The sequence below is a fragment of the Danio aesculapii genome, chromosome 12 (assembly GCF_903798145.1).
Source record: "Danio aesculapii chromosome 12, fDanAes4.1, whole genome shotgun sequence".
In the NCBI taxonomy this organism is placed as follows: Eukaryota; Metazoa; Chordata; class Actinopteri; order Cypriniformes; family Danionidae; genus Danio; species Danio aesculapii.
In genome coordinates this window covers 35,006,925-35,031,987 of record NC_079446.1, presented here as the reverse complement: position 1 = coordinate 35,031,987, position 25,063 = coordinate 35,006,925, and the positions used below count along the sequence as shown (strand labels likewise).

The 25,063-nt window shown below is 36.1% G+C and overlaps 1 protein-coding gene across 1 annotated transcript in view; it reads right to left on the bottom strand.

Moving 5' to 3' along the window:
- nherf1a (NHERF family PDZ scaffold protein 1a) overlaps positions 1–17,525 on the bottom strand; it is a 52,096-nt gene extending 34,571 nt beyond the window's left edge. The window contains exon 1 of the mRNA XM_056469810.1: positions 16,911–17,525. Within this exon, the coding sequence (XP_056325785.1) occupies positions 16,911–17,363 (453 nt within the window). The 5' untranslated portion in view covers positions 17,364–17,525. The remainder of the gene's footprint in view (positions 1–16,910) is intronic.
- Positions 17,526–25,063: the final 7,538 nt, after the last annotated feature.

Here is a 25,063-nt window from a genome sequence, read left to right as displayed (position 1 = left end):
CATTTTGTTAGAAATACTTCTATGCCTTATATATTTGCTTCTGTGTTTATTTATATAACTCCTATTATATAACTCCTTTGTTCTCTATTTGCACCTGAGGATGCCCATCCCGAGGCCTCTAGAGTTTGATCAGTGTCATCGATGGGATCCAAGACGTGTGAAGAGATGATGCCAACCTACGAGGACTAGGACAACACATATGAAGAGATGATGCCAACCATCTAAGACTTCGAGGACAACACATACATGTACACATCAACACGCAATGCAATTGCAGGTTAACTATGTCAGCATATAATAACTTATATTTATTTTTACTATAACTTCATTTGACTGTAATGCAATAATGCACACCTTTTGTAAAGCTGATTTGAAACAATAATTATTGTAACAAGCTCTATACAAATAAACTTGAATTGAATTGACTCTCGGACCACCTCAGATGCATTTTCATAAAAGGTGTGACTTTAGTCAATCACAGTAAGATTTGTTGTTCTGTTTACTCTTGATTTTTGTATTCTCTACTTTTTTATTTGATTTTTATTCATTTTTTACTTGTTTTTAATCAGTATTTTTGTTTTTGTCCTTGTTTGTTTGTTCACCTTGTTTTTGCCTGTTTTTATGGTTATAAAAACCAATAAACAAAGAATAAAAATCATTCGATGAGTATGCATTTTTAATTATGGCAAAATCACTTAATATTTATGAAGTATATTATGAACTTTTCTGTTTCATCATGAGTGCAGTGTGCTTTCTGATCTCCTTTGACTAGGTGTGATTTATTTATTTAAAGAGTTCACACTTAGATAATGCTTAGCCAATGTTAGCAGGTTTGGCATGCTGTCCCGGGAGAGAACCCTGAGCTCGAAGATAGATGAGCCCAAGGCTCCTGCCTGGTCAAGGAGCGTTAGGAGGGATACCAGATCAGGCAGTTCTCGAGAGCTCCACTGATTTGTTTAGCCTATAGCATTATTAATAAGACGGCTCTATGGAAATAGACCGCCAACTGCACCAATGCGTATGCATTAATTGCTTATCACTGTTACTATTATTTAATTCACTTGTATCACATGTCTTTAGACTGTGGGGAAAACTGGAGGACCTGGGGAAAACCCACACAAACATTGGGAGAACATGTAAACTCTGCACAGAAAGTGCCGACCGGCTCAGCAAGTACCTGAATCAGCGACCTTCTTGTTGTGAGGCAGCAGTGCTAACCACTGAGCCACCATGTCGCCTGATCCTAGAATTGAGTAGGAGGGAGAAGGGATGGATGGAGGGGTTTTTCCAAAACGAAGATGGGGGACAAGGTTAGGCTGGATATTTATGTAAATTTGGAATAATCCGATTGGCTAGCTAATGATCAGCGATAGGGACCAGCTGCGGTCAATCATACCACGTGCTCCTCTCGAAATTAAGCTGCGGTCACACTGGGCTTTGTGTGTGCGAAATTCTGTTGTACGGCGCTGCAAAAAGGGGCGGGATTAAACAAGATGATTAGACATTTTAAAAAGCCAGCAATTGCTCCATATTTTAAATTTCTGTCCAGAGAGGTTGTGTTTTAATCCTCGATTGGTCTCACACAGTCAAGTGATGCGATTTCGTAGTTCAGAGTTCACCAAGCTTGAACTTGCACCGCAGCGAACTGCGAAACTTAACGCATGACCCTGCGTTTCCGGTCTGATGCATTCGCGTGCGTATGAATGGAAGTCTATGGGAGGAAAAGCCCAGTGTGACCGCAGCTTTAGTCTTTCAAACTTCACTAATTGTTTTGATGGATTTAGTCAGGTCTCAGCACATCTGGTGCGAACAAAGAAATTTCTTCACTTGAACTGTATGGCATCATGCTGGTTAGGACACACTGTTATGTAGGTACAAATTGGGGAAATAAACAATTGGGTAACAAGTCTTAGTTGATACACTAATATCTTGACAAAGGCAAGCTTCCAAAAGTTTAGCAAAAACAAGCAAGTACAACAGTGAGGGTGAAATTATATTCTTCTTTACAAAATGATTCACTTTTATAGCGCAAAGTTGAAGGAGAGGTCAACAAGTTTCTTAACTATAAGCACTGACAAAAATGGCAAGAGACTAAGTTTAGTTCTTATTTCATCCTGCAAAACTGTAGCTTTCCTGCCAACACACTCCAGTCATGGTTGATCGAGTCTAACAGAAGGTTCACAATGTCCTGAGAGGACTAAACATGGATATTATACAGTCAGGAAAATTATACAACCTCTTTAGGTGGGTCTTTTGTACAATGCTGGCAGTCACAATCATTTTACATGGACACAAGCAGATAGGCAGTGTGTACTAAAATACACACCACCACCCTGAGATAAGATATACAAAGTCATGGGTTGTTATTACTATCAATATGGGGTGGATATTATAAATGGAGAGTACAAGATCTTATAGTGTGATAAGGAAATCTTGCTTTTTTTTGTCACTAAAAAGCAAAAGGTACCCATGTACAGTACCTGGTGTTTGGGTGTGAGTAAAGAGGTATTGTGGGAAAGGACTCGGGTGTGGACTGCTATCCTTGAGAAGGGTACCACACATTCACACTGACCTCACCCTCTGTGATAAGATAAGTGGACAAACTGCAGCAAAATTTTATGAAAGGAATCTTATCAAAAGCGTGAAACATACATGAGGAATATTATAGAGGAGCTCAATGAGGCGAATGTCACAAAACATTATGAGAACAAGTAGACGTCATATTCTACCCAAAACATTCTAGATTCTCATCATAGTAAGGTCAAATAAACTCAAGATAAATTTATTGATAATATAAATAAAAATTCTCAAGTTATTCATTTTTATATATACAATGTAGTTTTCAAAATATGAATTTTTCTATTTTCAATTTAGGTTAGATTGCTGATGAAAAAATGCAATATAAAACTTTTTATTGGGTCACTGCTTTTATATGCAAAACATGTTCTCTATTTGTGTGTGTGCATATGTGGTAAATATGTGACATGGTTATGTTTTTGTGAAATTCACTGGAAACTATTTCTTTGATGCTTTACTTTAGACCAATATATTTGCAAGTATATGTCAACAAGCTGAAATTATAGTACACCCAGTGGTGTAAAGTAATAAGTTACAAATACTCAAATTACTGTAATTAAGTAGTTTTTCTCAGTATTTGTAATTTACCAAGTAGTTTTAAAAAATGTGTACTTTTACTTTCCCTTGAGTACATTTTTAATGCAGTATCGCTACTTTTACTCCACTACTTTATTTTTTCTTGTCTATAGGGATTAGAAAAATTATTCCAGTGATTCCTTTCCAATCAAATCGCACATAGAAGTAAAGGGGTAAATCGCATCATACTGAACAACCTCAAGACATGGGCGATTTATAAATTCAGCAAACTGTTTGGAAGCATTAAAAGTGTCCAAAAGAAGATGTCCAAAATTTTTACACACATTGACCCAGAGACTGTTTAGATGCATGTCCCTGATGAGGAGATGATGGATGTTTACTGTATGATGACAGACATGGCCTTAAACACCCAGCAGGCACAAGACGTCAACTTGATGTCAGACTGACGTTGTACCCCAACTCCGTGGGGACATTGCATTTTGTTTAGATATGAAAATCAGATTGATGTCAGAACTCAACGTCAGTTCAACGCCAATGTCCAACCTAATATAAACGTCTAATGTCTGATGTTACAGATTGACCTTGTGTGGACGTTACCACTATGATGTCAGATGTTGAATTTTGCTTGCCATACCTGATAAATAAATGTCAGTATCTGACATCAATATGACGTTGGTTTAAGATGTTGGCTCCACGTAGGATTTTGGTCACTTTCCAATACAACCTAAAATCAACCAAATACTAACGTCATTTGACATCATTATTGGACATCAAAATAACGTTGTCCTCAGACGCAGGCTAGACATTGAATTTTTGTCACCTGACATCACAACCTAATATTAACGTCTTATGCCGTTGTGTTCCTGCTGAGCAATCCCTAAAACCACTAAAGAATGTTACTTTTACATACACTCACAAATTACATGTAAATGTATCAGCTTTTAACAGCTTAATACTTACTACTCACTCGTCTTGAGTACATTTGAAAGGTCTACTTTTTACTCATCCTTTAAGTATTATTTACAACAGGCACTTTTACTCTCCTCGCACTACACTTTTAGGCAAGTAATGGTACTTTTACTAGAGTATGATACTCAGTACTCTTTCCACCACTGTTAACACCTTATTACCCAATATTGAAAGCAATTAATTTCTTCTTTTTAAAAAATAATACTGTATTAATACTTTGAGGGTTACTTACAGAACATCTAAAAAGAAAAAGAAAAATATGGTGTAACCGAGCATGTTATTGACTTGTACATTTGGTAAATATTTCATTTCACAAAATGTACAAATTACGGTTTATCTAACCATATTTAGATAAAAGAAAATAATAATTATGGGACTTGGCTGGAGATACATACCCATTAGATTTGGGCCTGTGTATAACTATTCATAAAAGCAGGGGCTTAATTTAAAAGGACCTGAACTTAATCCTCAACCAAAGCTGAAATGACATGAGAGAAGGCCTTTTCTTTACATTTCATGAAGCATTAGAACAAATAATGAAACAACAATACACCAGCAATAAAACATTTGTTTTAATACAGTCTTGTAAGACCAGTTCTTGCTGTTATGCCAAACAATTTCTTGATTTAAGTTTAGAGTTTCTTTAAGAATATCATGTTTGAAAGAAAATATGATTACTAGATAATCTCCCTCCATTTGCCTTTGGTTCATTCAACGTAGGAAGCTAAACTCAAAAGAGGAAATCATTTCCACAGGAGTTGTGGTGGGGGGCAGGGGGGGCGGGGGGGTAATTCTTTTAAAACTACAGTGACTGACAAAGACCTTCATTCATTGCGAGAGACTCTCTTTGTGTCAACATGAACCGGAGGCTCTGTTTACACCTGGTATTAAGATGCATTTTGTCAATCCAATCACAAGTGGACAACGATGAATGCAGATGTAAGTGTAAATATATCAAATAAAGTCAGCTTTCTTACTTTCAATCCCTGCCTGATGTGGTGTCAATGCAAATGGGACTTGTTTCTCTGTGCATATGGATTGCAATTAGAATCATATTTGCCATGCACATCCTCTAATTTTCTTACTGGTTCATAAGTGGTGAAAAATGAGTCCACTCACTTCCTATTCCCTACTTTATCAGAGGTCTTCACAGCAGGATGAACCTTTCCAGCCGCAAACATAGGTTTATTCATTCAATAGCACTTGTGCGCAATGACATGAATTTTGTCTAATAATAGCGTGGGACTGTTTTGTCTGACAAAGGTTGTCTTGTACATCTTACTATCCGTCAAGCATGATAATTTTATTGCCAACATATGGCATATAGCTTCATCTGTATTAAAGAGAAAAATAATCACTTTATCCCAAGTGAATAAGTGAATAAAATAGCCTTGAGTGCAGTCTTATTTACTGGAGTTCCACAAATATTGATTTTGTGCAAACATTTATGTCTAATAAATATATAATAGTGAAAACAGGCATACTAGCTAAAACAGGCTTTATTGGGTCTGTCAGTGTAAATCTAATAAATGTTTAACAACAGTCCAATAATACACAGGAATGAATGCCTACACATGAAGTCGGTCTAATCGCTCTGTTTGATGATTATTTTATTTTGGGACTTTTGTTAGACGTTTATTAGATTTTCAATTCAAATGCAGCTCAAACTTTTAGCTGCAGGTTACATGTAAATAGAAAATTGCTTTTTGGCGAGTTTGTAAACTTCAAATGCAGTTTTGACACATTTGTGTTTATGTTGTTTTTCTAATTACACAATTATTTAACAGTATAAAACATTGTTATTTTAAACACTGTTCATTTTTTAAGGGGGACAACCCTCAGATTGGTTGGAGTCCTGTACAGAGCACTCCTGTAAAAGGTGATGTAGACAGTTACTGTTTCAACAAAATCTGAACTCGCGTGATCACAAAAGATGTATTTGAACGCATGTTTATAATAGGTGTAAATAGTAAAGCAGTGTTTCTCAACCATGTTCCTGGAGGACTACCAAATGTGCAGGTTTTGGACGTCTCCTTTGTCTGACATCCCCATTACAGGTCTTTTAGTCTCTGCTAATGAGCTGATGATCTGAATCAAGTGTGTTTGGTGAGAGAGACATGGAATATGTGCAGTACTGGTGGTCCTCCAGGAACATGGTTAAGAAACACTGTAGTAAAACATCTCGGCAATGTCCATCTTGCCAATTATGGCTATTGAAAAAAGATTAATCACTTATTGCAGAGAAAATTTAAAAGAGTAGTCTCATTTATGGGAGTTCTACTGAAATCTATACACTGCTGTATCTTTTTCAGCCTTTTATAACAAGTGGTGACTGTAGATTCCAAAAGTATCTCTAAAGCAGCCTGAAGGAACGAACTGGAATTTGAAGTCATCACAGCATAAATGACAGAATGCAAACTCATCATGACCTTGCTTTAACTGTTGGTTACCACAATGTAGACAATCTCACAAACAAGCAGCACACATAATTCAGTATTTAAAGGGCACCTATTTTACCCCTTTTACAAGATGTAAGATAAGCATTAGGTGTCTCCAGAATGTGTCTGTAAAGTTTCAGCTTAAAACAACCATCAGATAATTTATTATGGCCTCCAGAATCTGCCCATTTTGGTGTCGGAGTACATTGTAGCTGTTTCTGTAGCCCGTGGCTTTAAATGCATATGAGCTGCTTCACCCCGCCCACCGTTCCCACATGCGTGCCTGCTTCTCATCATGCGTTACGTCAGATAAATAGCACAGTGACGGAGACAGACTTGGTTGAAGCTGAAATACAGCTCATTAGTCAAAAATACCAAGTAAGTTTATTTGATGTATTTGTGGTGGAGTTTATTCAAGCCTTTCTGAAATGATGAGTCTCACACAAATGCCGTTTGCAGTAAACACACACATAGTAATGTTTACTGACACCATGCGGCCGTAGTGATTATAGCGGTTAAGAATTAGTGATTTTACAGACTTTATTATAAATACGCTCTGCTTTAAAAATGAGTTGGAACACATATTTAATCCCAGTTTATATGCAAAAAAAATGTTGTGTGGACATGTGTATACGTGTTATTTTAGAAACACAGCGCCTGCTAATCAATTCGGGGGCGGGAAAACCGCACTTCTATATCAAGTTGAGGTGGGCCTCAAAATCACTGGGATTTAGAGCCTATTTTGACGTCAGGAAATTTTAAAAGAGAGACTTGTTGCGTTTATATCACTCAAATATGACTGTGAACACAATACACACAGTTCTGTCCAAACATCTTACACAAGTTGATTTTCATCATAGGTGCCCTTTAACAAAATCTCTCTCCATTATTACAGCAATATAAACATGGTCATTGATGCACATAAAGAGGATGTAGAAAAGCATGTGTTTGCAGATACGCTTTCAGACTAGTTATGCTCACTAAATGTACTCACCATAGTGTTATTCCAACAATTTTGTAGAACACAAGTAGAGACTTTTTAACAGTTTTTGCCCAAACAATGGACAAACCAAAGCCAGCGTAGCTCAAAATAGCACTAGACTTCATGTGACTTCCAAAAAAAAACCAGTCAAATTTTCTTTTGTGTGCCACAGTGAAAAAGCCATACAGGTTTGCAATGGCATGCGGGTGAGTAAATGACGATAAAGGGCTTTTTTTGAAGGGAACTGTTGCATACCGGTAAGTAAGGAAACCTGTTTGTCATGAGTTGAGTGTGGAAATGCCCTAACCTCATCATCATCATCATCAGGCATCAGTAAACCCTCCAGCAGCACTGTGAAGATACTGCAGTTCAATAATACAAAGGTTAATGACTTTATAGCTCACTTTAGTAACTCATAATCTTGTCCTTGGTTTGCTCAACTTGTGAAGGACTGGGGTAGGGTTGGTGAAAGATGAACTGATGACTAAAAACAATAATTATCCCCAACCACAACCTGAGTTTTCCAAGTAAACAAGCTCAATTATTTTGTGGTATACTGGCCTACTGGTTAGGCAATTTGTAAAGAAAATAAAATAAAAAAGAAACTATGATGGAATACTTATGAATGTGAAGATGAGCAAATATATTTACAGGCTATAGGCTTTGGATCAAAGATGTGCACTTGCAAAACTCAAAAGCTAATAATTAACCAACAGGGATTTGAAAACTGCCAGCTGACAGCAAAACGCACAGACAGGCATCAAGAGCAGCGAGATGTGTAACTGCTCGTCATCTTAAAATGCAACAGACCACAGCAGGAAAATGTCAACCTTGTAACCAAGGAAGTGGTTTATTCAAATGTGTGAACATCCCTCCCTTTCTCTGCGAGTTACACATTTAGCTCGAGAGTTTATGTGAGCGTTTCGTCTAGATACTGTGGGGCTGCCAAACACACCTTAGGAGGTCTATTGTGTCTGCTGAAATGCATTGTTTGCATGGTTTGTCTTTATTTTAGAATAATTCATTCCTAATGTTTTATTTGGTAAAATGTGAATTGTGCGTGGCCATCCTTTAATTATACGAGAGTGTGGCTGCTTTTCAATGTAATGCGGTTATGGCAGCATTCAGAAAGCTTTTTGGCATGATGTTGAACTGCACAATATATCATTTGAGCATCGATATCCCAATGTGTGTATCTGCAGTAGTCACATTGCAGGATTAGATTATTTAGTAAAGATTAAAGACATTAATTTTTTATATTTTTAAATTATTTACACAATGATGACCATGTTATTTTACATTTGATTGTTCAATTTCTGACTTCCCAGAAAACTATAGAGCACTGTTTATTTTTGCTCTGTCGTATTTATGCTTGTAATATATATAATTTATGCAGATGCACTGCACAGAAAAAAATCCTAGTCAATATAAATGAATGAAATCTTTCCAATTGGAGCTATTCAAAGCATCTGGTGAAATTATATTCATATCGTAATATACATCACAGTAAAACAATATCGCAATGTCAGATTTTTCCAATATTGTGCAGTCCTAGCATGATGCTATGAGTTGCTAGGGTTAATTCATGATGTGGTTGCTTAATAGGCCAGTTGAAAGAAAATCCTATAATATTTCACACTTTAAATATAATTAAAGTAAAAAAAAATTGTAACTTTCAAGAATAAAAATTGTTCTCAAATTCCATTTTAATTCAAATTAAATATCCAAGAATAAATGTAATTATTTATTGAAATAAAGTTAGTGTAGTAGTAATAGTAGTAGTAGTAGTAGTAGTAGTAATACTACTACTACAACTGCTGCTACTACTACTACTACTACTACTACTACTACTAATAATAATAATGCTGCTACTACAACTACTACTAATAATACTACTACTGGTGCTACTACTCCTACTACTACTATTAATAATAATAATAGTACTGCTGCTACTACTACTATGAATAATAATAATAATAATAATAATAATAATAATAATAATAATAATAATAATAATAATAATACAGCTGCTACTACTACTGCTACTAATAATACTAATATTTCTACTGATACTACTACTGCTAATACTGATACTATTACGACTGCTACTACTGCTGCTACTACTACTACTGTTACTACTACTAATAATAATACTTACAATACTAATATTTCTACTAATACTACTGCTACTACTACTGCCAGTGCTGCTGCTACTACTACAACTACTGCTGCTACTACTGCTAGTACTACTACTAATAATAATAATACTTCTACTATTACTTCTACTAATACTTGTACTAATACCACTGCTACTATTACTAATACTACTAAATACTTTTACTACTACTACTACTACAGCTACTACTACTAACACTAATACTAAAACTACTACTACTATTACTTAAACTACTGCTACTACTACTTCTACTGATACTACTACTACCACCACTACTACTAACAGTACAATTAATAACAATAATTTATTTATTCATTTATTTATTTTTATTTGTAATAATATTTTACATAATTAATATAGAGAGTTCTTATCACATAATTATTTCTCTCACTGCTTTTTGCTTTTTTTACATTTTTTATATTTTATTAATTTATTGGGCCATTTAATATTCACAGACATGAATCCATCTCTGATTTGATTAGATGTACAGTGCAACATTTGATTTATTCATTTCAAATGTGTGTTTTTAGGACTGAATCCTGCAATTCTCTCCACAGTTTAGTACTGAATGAACAGCATTTAGTTTCTTCACTGCAACTACATAGAAGTAAGATGTGAATGATAAGCACACAATGTACTGATTATTAGATCAACATCACATGATGTGACTTAATATGAGCAAAATTAAAAAGCAATATGTTCAAGATTGTTTCGGTAGACACAAACCCTCACTTTTCTCAGAAACACACCTGAATTCCTAAAGAATTACGTGAAAAATCACTGCCAGAAATTGATTAAGATGTCAAAAAAAAAAGATTCAGATTCACACAGTCTCGTAAATCATCTGTGCTGCCTCTTTTCCGTCACAGTGAACAAGCTGCCTGTGGGTAATCTGCTCTGAAAACTCATCTCAGTAAGTAAACGGTGTCCCGCAGGGCACTGCCATCAAGAACAAAGCCCAGTCTGGGTTAAACTGACAGCAGATCCAAAGATGTTCCCTTCAGCGGCATTTTACTTCTGAATGATCACAGACAGGAGGATGGGATGCAGGAGAGCGAGGGGAAAGCGACACAACAGAAGAGCCATTCATGCTGGAGCGAGGGAAACACTTTGATAATTGCTGGAAAGAAATGTGATTACAATCCATATTGTTCCCGGAGACTCTAAATAACTGTTATTGAGAGGAGGAGGACCTCGCTGTGTTCTGAGGGTTATGATGAATAAAGTTATTTCTGGCTCATAACACATAATCAGACAAAAAAGGCTGATAAACACTGACGTGTGCTATTATGTAAAAGAGTAACTAGCATCAAAATTGCACACTTGACATTTGTTATTGCTGTGCATGCACTTTGGATAAACTTTACTGACCTTCCTTCTTGTATAGTAACTTTTAGAAGAAACTAATAACCATGTGGAAATTCTCAGATACAGTGGTCCTTCACCATAACGTGGTTCACCTTTCACGGCCTCGCAATTTCGCGGATTTTATTTGTGCAATTTGCCATGCTTTTTTTGCAGCGCATTGTGTTCTGCACCCTGAATGGCTGTAGACCATTGTCAGTCAATTACCTCCATGCAGTGTCTCCTGTACAGTACAGAGTGCATTCAGTTGCCTAATTTGCATAAATCTTTGATTGCTAGCAGTGCACCTGATGTGCTGTACTGTTTGTTTGCAAGTTATCTCCCCGACAAACCCCACAATGTGTTGATGAAATGTTCTGCACCAAAGGCACCTGCGATAGCACTGAAAAGGCATAGGAAGATGTTAACCATCGCACAAAAAGTTGGAAGTCTGGACATGCTAAAGGAAGGAAGAAACAAGTGTTTAAACAAGAGAGAAAAGTGTGAAAATGTTAATGATAGTCTTAGAAAAGTGTATAGTGAGGGGTTATACAGCCTTAAATAAATAAACCTTAAATAAAGCTATAATAATTGTAAAAAATAAAGTGGACTACTACTAACGTAACTCCCATGATTAATGAGAGCACTGTAATTTCATTTAAACCCCAAAATTTACATTCTCTCTTTATTTACTCGTCCTCCAGTTGTTCCAAAACCATTTGAGTTGCTTTTTTTCTGTTGATCACAAAAGAATATTTTTTGCATAATGCTGAAAATCAGTAGCTATAACTTCTATAGCATTTTTAATTCTCCTACAATTGAATTCAATGGCTGCGTCGCACACTTCCATACTCCAAGTACCTTAAGTACCTTAAAAAACAGTATGCGAGTATGTCCAAATTCATAGTATTCAAAAAACAGTAGACAAGAAGAACCCAGATGACCTACTACTTCTGGCGTAATTCTAGAGTGCGCATCCATTTGACGCCATGCTATTCCATAACAGCGCCACTGAAAATGTGAGTGAAGCGATGCAACTGATGCGGGTGGGTCACATGATCATGACAACACTCAAAACAATTTAGGCCTAAAAAATAAGATTCAAGTATTCTGATTGCATGTAAAATTACCATCCATTTGAATTACTTAACATAACTAATAACTAATAACTAATACACTTTTAAACTTATAAAATTTGTTAGTTAAACATAAATGAACAAATAAGAACAAGAAGGTCCCTGGTTCAGGTCCTGGCTGGGCATTTCTGTGGGGAGTTTGCATGTTCTCCCTGTGTTGACGTGGGTTGACGACAATTATAACCACCAACCTGTGTTATTTTTTATTCAATATATTTTTGGGGATATTGTATGGGTTAAAATTCATCCCTTCATTAATTTTCCTTCAGCTTAGTCTCTATTTCAGAGGTCACCACAGTGGAATAAACCGCCAACTATTCCAGCGTATGTTTAACACAGCGGTTGCACTTCCAGCTGCAACCCAGTATTGGGAAACACTCATACACTCACTACACACACACACACACACACACACACACACACTTATACTACGGCCAATTTAGTTTATTCAATTCACCTGTCCCACATGTCTTTGGACTGTGGGGGACACCGGAGCACTTGGAGGAAACCCATGGGAACACAGGGAGAACATGCAAACTCCACACAGAAATAACAACTGACCCAGCTGGGACTCGAACCAGTGACCTTCTTGCTGTGAGGTGACAGTGCTAACCACTGAGCCACCGTGTCACCATGGGTTAAAATTATTCTTTTTATTTTTTGACCATAAATTTATAGGATATTAAGTCCATATAATGTACTTATTTTCTAAATTAACTCCCGTAAATACATCAATAACTACATTTTTAATTTAGTGATGTGCATTGCTAAAAATATACTGTAATAGACAATGACTTTCTCAATATTCTGATGATTTTTAACCCACAGATTCCACATTTTCAGATAGTTGTACTGTATATCAGACAGATATTTTAAGATCCTATCAAACCAATTGAAAGCTTAATTATTCATGCATAAATCTCCAAAGAAAATGGACACTTATAGCTGGTTTTGTGGTCCAGGGTGACAATTATTACATTTCTGATGAAATAACACACAAACACTGTCTAATTCCAGACTTTTTTTCCACTATCAAGAGGTTTTGTACTTTATGAAACTGCATTCAGAAGCAGGATATCTTAAAAAGAAAGAAAATCATAAAGGTTTGGGACCGTACAAGTAAACTTGTGAACTGTCACTTTAACTGAAACCTGCGGTATCAGCAATAATAAGTGGGTTTGATCTTCAGTAACATCTCAGAGCATTATAATACATCAGAATCTCTAACATAGGATAAAGAGATTTTAATCCTACTCCGTGGGCTCCTTTCTCTCTAATCTTATGTCTGCACCCAAACAAAGACTAGCTTTCCACAATAACCCCCTTCACTGCTCAAGGATCTCCAAGGCAAGGGATTGAGACTTTATTGGGGTCAAGCTTAGCCTGCTGGCTTTTGTCCTCAACTGGAACAATTAAAACTCAAGAAAAGCATGAAATATATCTGCCACAATGACTCTATTACTTTCTAACTGATAGAGCTCCACTGAAAAAAAACTCTGATTGATTTGCTGTTATTTACATTGCAGTGTTGTTCAGTCAATGAAAGCTAAATGAATGAGGATGATCTGGCGTACTCTTAAAGGGATACACACTACCCAAAACTTCTGTCACCGTTTGTTGACCGTCTTGTTTTATAAAAGATATTTTAAGAAACGTCTCAGAGTCAGAGTTGTTCTTTTTAGCACCCATGCAATAGGTATATTCATATGCCAAAAATCCATATGTTAGGGATATTTAGAAGAGGCTCTTTCACCCATTTTTCAGCAAGAAGTTTAAAATGCAGTAAAATATTTGAGTGATCATGTATTATTTTATTTAAATACAGGTCAGATAGACTTTATTTTTTATTTGTGTTATTGTAAACATAAAAACTGACACATTTATTACATTTAATATGCATTTTGTGTATTAATTTCATTGCATTGCTGTGTTCAGTCAATGAAAGCTACATGAATGACGATGATCTGGCGTTCTCTTAAAGGAATACACACCACTAGGGATGCTCTGATCGATCAGCCGAAGACCGGTATCGGCCGATAATCACATTTAATGACTCGATCGGTACCAACCTGGCCAATCTCATAAATTGATTGCAGAGGTTTGAAAAGTTAATATAACTTCTTGTAATATACTTATTGCAATAAAAAGTAGTTTATAGGACTATTTCCTATGGCTTGGAGATTGTTATTTTAAATTTAAAATTTTATTTGTTTGTTTTATTATTAAGCTACAAAAAAGCGAACTGAAATTAAACGTTTTATTTAAAATGGTGTCAATTAATCAGATTTAGTTTAAAATGTGCATCCTGTCACCAGACGAATAGAGGACTTTGGTGAGAAAATCAAGGCAAAGGCAGATTCTCAGCAACTCTGTGTTAACACTGTGTTATAAATGTGATTGTTAACGTTTTTATTTTAATAGTTTTAATTAAAAACGTTATACTGCATTAGGTAATACGATTCAAAGTCATGTTTTCTAATTATTTTTAAATATTAGGAAATAAATTAGGAAATGACCTATGGTAACTTTAATGTAAAATAGTTTGGTATATTTATCTTCAGCCAACGACTGTCAATGATATTTCGTTTTTGGCCCTTCATACAAAAAAGTTTGGGCACCCCTGATTTAATATGTGTATTAATTCACTTTTGTACATTTAATGTGACCCAGACAACAAAATTAGATGTCATCTTTGGTATGAACACATGTTTGGAACAACACTGGAGAAAAATTGACAGCATTTTCTATTTTTGGATGGAGTCTCCCTTTAAATGTAAGATCACATATTCGTCTTATGGAAGAGAATGAATATTTGGCCACAGAAATGCCTTCAGATTAACATCACAGGAATGAAGATAAAGCTTTTTATATTCTTATTGCACCACTGGTGCAAATCACTTGCAGACCTTGTACTGCATTACATAAAAATGTTGTATCACTTTAGAGCCATGCACATGACCTATACACTGCTGTAATCAGTAAATAATCAGAGCTATTATGAGATGTAAAATGGAAATGGATTTTGTCTTTTCATTTCTTATACTATATGAGCTTTGTCAGAAGCTCATCAGTTATAATTTACTGCCAAATTACCAATACAGCTGAAAAAACTAAACTAAACTAATAGTATTGCACATGTACAATGCCTGTCAATGTCAGTGACAAGTCTTTCATGCTATGACGTAACCGCATTTAAAAGCTGAAGCTCATGACAGATACTAAAAGCCGGAAAACATGTCAGACTGGAAAAGATGTGAAATCTGGGAACCTTCTGACGTAACAATCTGTATATCTGATTTAAGGTAAATGTTCAGAAGGGCCACACAATACATAACAGTGTATTGTTAAGGACACATTCACAACAATGTCTCAGTCAGCAAATAATGCACACTGAAACTTTAAGAGGTCATGTAAATACATTTGACGGAAAATGAGCTTTTCTCAGGACAGCAACCCCTCTTATTCTCCAATTGGAATATAATAATAGTAATTGAATTTAATAGTCTATAGCAATATTTTTTGGCTGAAAATTCAATTTATATGACAAAATGACTCAAACATTCGCTATAATAGAAGTTTTAAATATCTGAATTAAAAAGTTATTATTGATTTTCTTTGTGGAGCTGAAACTCAAATACAACATTTTTCAACATTATGAAAATATTTAATCAAAAGGATGAAACTATTCATTTCTGTCCACTAAACTATTTATATGTGTAAACAACGTCGTGACATTAAATAATTGTTGTACCATTTTACATTCTGAGTGTTGCTAAATCTGAATATCACTGAAAAAAAAATGTTGGGTGCAAAACAATTCCTTCATGTTGTTCCAACACAAATTGATTAAGTTAACTTAATTGTTTTCACATTTAAGTGGATTGAACAAAAATAAGCAAAAAAAACTCAAGAATTGTGTTGGTTCAGCTTATTTTAAATAAGTAGTCTGAACAACCAGCAAAAAAATCATGGTTGTACCACTTGACATTGAGCGTTAGCAAATCAGATTATGCACCATAAAAAAGCTGGGTTCTACACAAATCCTTCATGTTATCCCAACACAAATCAATTAAGTTAATGTAATCATTTTAACAATTTAAGTAGACTGAACATAAAACAATTAAGTTGTTCCCCCCAAAAACTTATAAATTATGGGTCACACTTTATTTTGATGGTCCGTTTGTTACATTGCATCTACATGTCAACAAATTCTCATTAGATTATAAGTAGACTGTTATGTTGGGGTTAGGGTAAGTTGACATGTCTTTATAGTTAAATGTCTGTTGAAGAAGCAGTAGCAACAGATATTAAGCAGACACTCAAATAAAGTGCTACCGAATTATGATGTTTCAACTCATTTTAAATGGGTAGTTTGAACAAGCAACAGAAGTCATTTTTCAGTGTGTGTGTGTGTGTGGGGGGGGGGGGTATCCTTAAGCCTGTTATTATTTTGGAAAATGTATGAAAGCAACATGAATGTATAGATACAAATGTTTCTAAAAGCTTGAAAATATATTTCCAACTATATTCTTTTTCAAATCTTTGTCAAACCGCCTAATCCAAAATCATTTCTTATTAAATCCTTAATTATTCAAATGAATCATCTTTCTATCAGTCCTATAGACGTAATGTAATATATATTCCCTCAGGCACACTGGAAAACCTGTCAAACAAGGGCTCACCTGCTGGAGCTGATGATCATAAGTCACTTTTTAAATACTGGAAATGACTAAATATTTATCTGAACTCACCTTGGAGCTCACACTGAGTCTATCCATGCGCATGTCCCCATTTGTCTCCGGAACCGGGGTGGATTCTCTGGATGATGTCCCGTTCTTCACTTCATCTTCATGCTCGGATCCAGCAGGAATTGGTATCCCATCAGTCACATACTCTTTTTGGCACTTCAAATTGTGCTTCTGTAGCAGTTCTGCGGTCTCTGCGTTCAACACCACGAGCTCCAGTTTGCCCGCGGTGTCTCGTATGCGGGACACCACCTGTTGATGCTTCTCGTCCTCCACATTTTCCCCGTTGACCAGCGCCAGTTTGTCCCCGGCCAGCAGACCGGCGGCGGCGGCCGGAGAGTCGGGCTCCACATGACGGATGAACTGACCGGGCTTGTTCTTCTCGCCGTGGAGATGAAACCCGTATCCGGTGTCCCCTTTTTCTAAGACGCACAGCTTTGGCCTGAGGTCGCTGGACATTTTGAAAGTTTAAGACTTTGAAGCAGCCTACTCAGCACCAGCAGCCCGGGTAAACTTGGCGTTGAAGGCAAACAAGAAAAGTGTATTCGTGAAGTGAAAACTGGGCCGCGCACTCCGCCTCTTCGCTGTGTTGCAACTCCGTAAGTCAAATCGCAGTTTTCTTTGAAGTGTGGCTAGTCAGCGCTTCACAGCCCCGCCCCCGTCTGAAACTCTCGCTGATTGGAACTTTCACCTGTCAATCACCAGAACGTCATTGGGCGAGATCTGGCTTAGTTTTCAAGTGTTTGTGCGTGGCATCTGTTTGTTTAACTCACGATTAAAATGCTTTAGGTTTATGAAACTATGAAATATGTATTTCTAGAATCTATGATCGTTTGGCAAGCTTTCTTTCATTACTTCCACGTCTCTTCCTCCTTATGTATATTATTCTTGTACTTTGTTTTTACATTGAAGCTGGTGAATAGAAAAAAAATAAATAATGGAGCTATTGTTGAACACCACATCCAAGCAAAATGGGATAATGAAGCAATTGTATTTTTATTATTAAACAGGCCTGTAGCCAGAGGGTTCGGGGGAATCGAAAGACCCACCCCTCAATGACAAAGGTGCAGAATTTGTCCCATACATGAGCTCATTTGTCCTATTTTCACTGCTACAACACTATAAATTGAAAATAATGCATTGAAAAAGGTTGTAAGACCAAGCGGAATCATCTGTTGACCGTCACATCAGTGTGACTTCAGCTAATCAGTTTTGACCAATGAAATCTATTATTTTTCGTGAGTCCAACATCCTGCTGTGCAAGAAAACATACAATCGGATGTAAGTGAAGTCGTCTTTCACTATTGTATTGTTTTTAAATGGAGAAAACATTTATAAGTAACTTTTATTCTAAATCTTTGACCTTAATCTTGAAACAAAAAATTACCAATAAAAAGGTGTCCAAAAGCACCAAAAGTGGCTGATATTAAAATTAATTTGAATACTAATTTGGCTATTGTTGTTATCCACAAATTATCAATCAAATGTACTTTTTTTACCAGAAAGGCTAGAAACATCATGAAGCTCTTTTATTATTAATATGTTTTTTATTTATTATTGAAATGAGGAAAGTTGAATCTGCTGGTCAGTTTGTTTTTTGCCTATTAAATGGCTACAGTTTTTAATTTAAAACTTGAACAAATTCCTATTTTTTTTCTAGTGACATATGATGTAATAAATTTGTATTTAAAATAAGTATTATATTCATATTTCTTTATTGTAAGTCTTTAAAAAATATTTTGGCACATTGAAAAGTGTGGTTATGATGACTATCCGACAAGCTCATCCACCTTAAAATGTCACTAAAATGCAGTATTTAAACCTTATAATTAAATAGAAAATGAGGCAAATAATTGCAACAAGGTCCACTTTTTTAGAAAACCCCCAGCCCTTTCACCAGGCTAACTACGGGCCAGTTAAATATAGCCTATAGTAATAATTAAGAGAAATGCCACTTATTTTTATATTATATAATCCATAATTGCAAACAATGAACCGAAGATGGTATAAAATATTTAAGATGTTGCTTTCATTTTTAAACATTTATTATTTTACCTGAATTCTTTCAGGGTTATATGAAATGTGGACACTTAAAATACATTCATTCATTTTCTTTTCGGCTTAGTCCCTTTATTTATCCGGGGTCGCCACAGTGGAATGAACCGCCAACTTATCCAGCATATGTTTTACCCAGCGTATGCCCTTCCAGCTGCAACCCATCACTGGGAAACATCCATACACATTCATTCACACACATACACTTCAGACAATTTAGCTTACCCAATTCACCTATAGCATGTCTTTGGACTGTGAAGGAAACCGGAGCACCCGGAGGAAACCCACGCCAACATGGGGAGTACATGCAAACTCCACACAGAAACGCCAACTGACCCAGCTGAGGCTCGAACCAGGCTTGACCCATCAGAGGCTCGAATCGCTTCTTGCTGTGAGGCGATTGTGCTACCACAATGCTACCGATTGTGGGATAAGTTGGCCCATGGTAACCTTTGATTTGGCCCGCCATCCCTCTGAGAAGAGAGGAAGAATGATGAGATTGTCAATTCAAATTTAATGTAGCCCTTTGTTTGTTTTATTGATAAAAGCTAATTGAAATCAAACGTTTCAATAATATAGTGTAAATTAAACGGATTTTGTTAAATGTACATACGGTCACCCGACAATGCAGAGACTGTGAGCAAATGAAGTCCAAGGCAGATTCTGCTTGACTAGAGTGTTCAGCATTGAACTCCACTGTGTTTTAAATGGGATTGTTCAATACGTTCATTCATTCATTTTCTTTTCGGCTTAGTCCCTTTATTAATCTGGGGTCACCACAGCGGAATGAACCGCCAACTCATCCAGCATATGTTTTAAACAGTGGATGCCCTTCCAGCCACAACCCATCACTGGGAAACATCCACACACACACATACGCTATGGATAATTTAGCTTATCCAATTCACCAATACCACATGTTTTTGGACTTGTGGGGGAAACCGGAGCACCCGGAGGAAACCCACACCACACGGGGAGAACATGCAAACTCCACACAGAAATGCCAAGTGACCCAGCCGAGGCTCGAACCAGTGACCTTCTTGCTGTGAGGCGACAGCACTACCTACTGCGCTACCGCATAGCCTGCAATAAGTTATCATTTAAAAAGGTATACTGCATTAGCTAATACGATTTAAAGTAATATATTCTATTTATTTTGAAATATTAGAAAATAAATTAGGTTTGTAATATAGTTTGGTATATTTATCTTCAGCCCATGGCTTATAATGATATTTGGTTTTTTATACAAACAGGTTTGGGCAGCCCTGGCCTAGACAGTCTAAGATGTTCTTTAAATCATTAAGCTACATTATGATGATCTGAATCTTGCATTTTATTAGCTGATAAATACTTATTCCAGAGCTGAAAAGTGGGAGTAACTTAATCTTGTTACTCTGGCAACCTTCTGCTTTCTTCCATCATAAGCTGTGCAATAAAAAAGATAAAGACTTGCTGATTTCCTTGAAAACTTTATCTGCCTGTCGACATACCTGAGCAAAGTTATGAGAATCACACCCTAGATATTGTTACTGTTTAATCGCAAATAGGATCCTCTCCTTTAAATATCAAACTTACAGGGACAATTCACCCCAAAATTAAAATGGTCATCCTTTTCTCGCCTTTCAATGATTCTACACCTGTTTGAGTTGCTTTCTTTTGCTGAACACACACAAAAAAAGGTCATTTAGAAGAATATCAGAAACCAACAGGCATATTGATCTCTGTACTTTTAATTCCAAGGCTACCGGCTTCCAACATTCTTCAAAGTATCTTTTTGTGTGCTTTTTAAATGTTCATTTGTTGACAAACTATCAATTTAAATGTTCTAAAACTCAAATAAAAATATCTGTAGCATGTGCTCTTTAAATTCATGTGAAAAGCAAGACATTTTTAATATGGTCAAAATTACCATGCTCCTGTTCTTGGCCTCGCATGTCTATAATGAATTGTTTAGCGTTAAAGCATACGCATGTTGTGAAATAAGGCAAAATTGAAACAAGAAAAAAATCACTCTGGGTAATTGTAAACGGTAACCTCAGTTATCTTGTTCATGTTTCACACTACTCATTTATTATGTGATGTTAACAATTAAACCTGGGTAATCTACTGAAGCATCGTACTAGCTAGTCCTCGTGTCAGCAGCATGTCAAGATAAAATCACCTCGAACACTCTTTTATCACAACGACTGCCTTCAGTGATATTGCAAGTATATTGAACGTTACGACAGAAGGATTGTGACAGAGTAGCTAAATGCAACACTGGCTGACACATTTGTAACCGGTCAGTAAACAGGTTATTGCTTCAGTTGAATTGATACACATACGGAGCACACAGCGAGAAAGTGAGAGATTCGAGGCCACATCTTCCAGTTTCACTCAAATCCTGATGTGTTCTGCCATCTAGTGGCTTTTTACAAAATTGCATTAGGAAGGGAAAGTCTGGATAGGATACAGCTGCGAATAAACACATCAATATAGCATCATTTTTGTGACACACTGTATAACGATAATTAATATTTTTACAGTAACGGTTGGGGGTGGGAGTAGGCATTAATACAATTTATTGGGTAACTTAATAAGTAACACAAACAATACTCGATAAAACTACTGTTTTTACGTTACTGGGACGGTTGGGTTTAGGGTTGGGGTTAGGGGTAGACGATAATAAAATATTATGTGTGGTTGCTAAAGTGTTGCTAGGCGGTTGCTAGGGTGTTCTGAGTGGTTTCTACGGCCTTGCCAGGTGGTTGCTAATGTGTTGCTAGATGGTTGCTAAGGTGTTGCTAGGCAGCTGCTAAGGTGTTCTGAGTGGTTGCTAAGCAGTTGTTAACATAAATTAGCATGTTTCTAGTATGAATTAGAATTATGCTTGCATGTTTCTAGCAGAAATTAACACATTGTTAGCATGGTTCTAGTATGAATTAGCATGTTGTTTGCATGAATTTAGTATGAATTAGCATGTTGCTAGTATCAATAGTATGTTGTTAGCAAGTCCAATGTAAAGTCAATGACAGTTTTTTTTACAATGGAAGTCTATGGGACGGTTGCTAGGGTGTTGCTAGTAAGTTGAAAGGTCACCAGTGATTGGTAGATCGATAGTCTGAGTAAAATGGGCCCAAACTTAACTCTGTATGACAGTCTGGTGCAAAGTTTGATCCAATGTTAAGTCAATGGGACTTTTTATGAATTTTACGGGTCAGTTTTTGGAAAACCTTAAGTTGGACCAGTTGGAAAAGATATAGGAACCTCTTGTCAGACCAGTTGGAGGTTTGGAGTTAGTTTGGTGGTTGTAGTATGAACGGTCTAAGAGGAGATGCATTCTTAAAATAGTCTAAGAAGAAAAAGACGACGGATGAAGAATAGGTTTTTTAGTGTAACAGTATGTTGGCTTTCTCAAGCCACCACAATAAGTGGGAAATTTAATAAATAATATAAACAAATCTTGTTAACTTCCGTCCGCAACCGTATCTGATCTAGCTAAAACTGTGTAAATACACAAGTAGTGTTTTTCAACCACCAATAAACTTCCGGTGAAAGGTTTATGTGAGTATTTCCAATTTCATAAGGCTCCTTTTACAGCATCAATGTTGTAATATAATTATAAGCACTCATTAAGCATTCATTAAGTTGTTCAAGCATAAAACGAGATGAAATGCTGCTTAAACCTGTTTTAAACGCAAGCGCCAAACTCCATTAAAGATACTGGGGTAAATAAATGTCCAGATTTTAAAGACATGGCGCTGTACATTGTAATTTCATTCAGTACTTTTTGCCCGATCTGAGACCTATTGTATATTGTATCTCAGTCAGTCAGTAAACATCACTAATTTTTAAAGAAATCAGATCTTAAATGCTGTGACTTTGTAATGGCTTGACAACTCACCACACCTGCCATGAGAAATCAAGTCCCCCCATGAGAACTGGGTCCGCCTAAAGGACCCAGATTGATCCTACTTTATCACTGGACTTGTATATCTGGTATAGTCTGTAGCACCTGATTATAAAGTCCAGTATTACAACTATTAATTCTGCAAAATCACATTATAATTTATATAATTTACAAAGCTTAATAATGATCATTTCACCATTAATGACATTTATAAGCATCATATAGACCCTTTCATATACTGATGTATAATTAAAGCCATGGGTTATGAAATTAAGCATTTATATTTCATTCTGTTTAGTTAGCTCAGTGGACTTTATGCACAGCTAGTGTTTTTCAGCCAATGATGGCCTTCCGGTGAAAGCTTTGTGTGACTGTTTTCAATTTCATAAGGTTCCTTTTACAGCATTGATGTTGTAATGTAATTGCAATACATTCAGTTAAATAGACTTAAGCATCCATTTGGTTGTTAAAGGGTAGAAAGAGATGAAAGACCGTTTAAACGTAGGCGCCGTCATTAGCAGCAGGCTAGCAGCAGAAACTCCATTGACCATACTGGGGTCAAATTAATTTTCATATTTTAAAGACATGGCACGGAAAAATATCATTTAATGCAGTGCTTCTTGTTTGGTCTGATACCCACTTTATATTGTATCTCAGCTAGGCAGTGAAGATCTGTTTTTTTAAGAAATTAAAAGATTTTAAACGCAGCGAATTTGTGTGGGATGACAATTAACAGGAAGGCATGGGGCTGGATGACTGAAATGAAAAGTCTGTGTGCATGTACCCTATCCAATTCAGAAAAAAATACCAAAACAATAGGAGATCTTAGGAATAATTTACCTAAAAAATATAATCACCCTATAATCTACTGAGCTTTATGACTTTATTTCTTCAAATGAACACAGTCAGAGCAGTTTTACATTTCATCCTGGCTCTGTATATTGGTTTTGGGTTGTGGCCCTTTTTTGAAGTTTCCAAAAGTGCATAAATCAGCTTCCAAAAGGGCAAAACACATGTCTTATGAAGCAGATTGATGCGTTTTTATTTAGTTTTGGCCATTTTGCCTTATGACAGGAAAGTATGTAGACAGGAAAGAGAGATGTAGAGAGCGGGGAGATTGAGAAAACCCCTCAAGCCAGGATTCAAACTCCGGACGCTCGATGTGCAATGACACTATTGGCACAGACATCATTGAGGTGTTTTCAATACAAAAAATTATTTCAAATAATAAACTCAAAGTCACTTCCAGCAGCAGCTGAATGAGCATTTGATGCCGAATGATGCATGATGATGTACTCCAGCAAAAAAAACTCAAGCTCTTCATCTCTCACAGTGAAATCCTCTGACATTTTAACTTCTCATTTTTTACTTCCAGTTAGTTACTGCCTTTGGGTTAACCTCGTTCATCTACTCTCAATGGAGCTTCCTCTTCAAATGAGTCTTGCGTTATATGTTAAGTCAGAGGTCGGCCAGGTTGTCAAGAACACACATTCAGCAGCTGTCAAAAGTCAGTGATTTAACTTTAAAATTTAACAAAATAAAATGGTCACAAAAAAGTGGCGATCTGGCTTCGTAAGAGATGCATTAACCCCCCTGGCGCCATATAGGTTAGTTTTATAACTGATTTACACACTTTTGGAAGCAGAGATAAAATTGAAAACTGCTCTGTGCTCATCTGACAAAATAATGTCATATACACTGAGGATGGCTTTTTTTTATTAATCTGTTATAATATTTTTTATTATAATATCCTGTAATAAATTAAAACTAGACTGAATCTGTTGAAACCATATCCCAAAAGAATCTCTGAAGGAATCTGATATACTGTATATGTGATACAAGTGTATTTTTAGATTATATCCAATTAACAATTAAAGATATGAAAATGTGCTCACCAAACTTTCATTAGACTCTTTATATTTTTACAATATATTTTGAAGAATGTTGGAAACCGGTAGTCATAGCCATCCTAAATCATTCCAAAAAATAAATAACGTAGTAAGTTCTAATGGCTGAGTGGCACAGTGCGGGTCACTTTTATCAATGGTGGTGGATGAGGAGATTCCCCCAATGTGTAAAGCGCTTTGAATGTCTATAAAAGAGCTATATAAATGTAAGCAATTATTATTATTATCAGGCTTGCGTTTTCACTGCCAAAAGGGTACCAATGGTAAAGAAAGCTGTACGTGCCTTTCACATATCATATGAGAAGCAT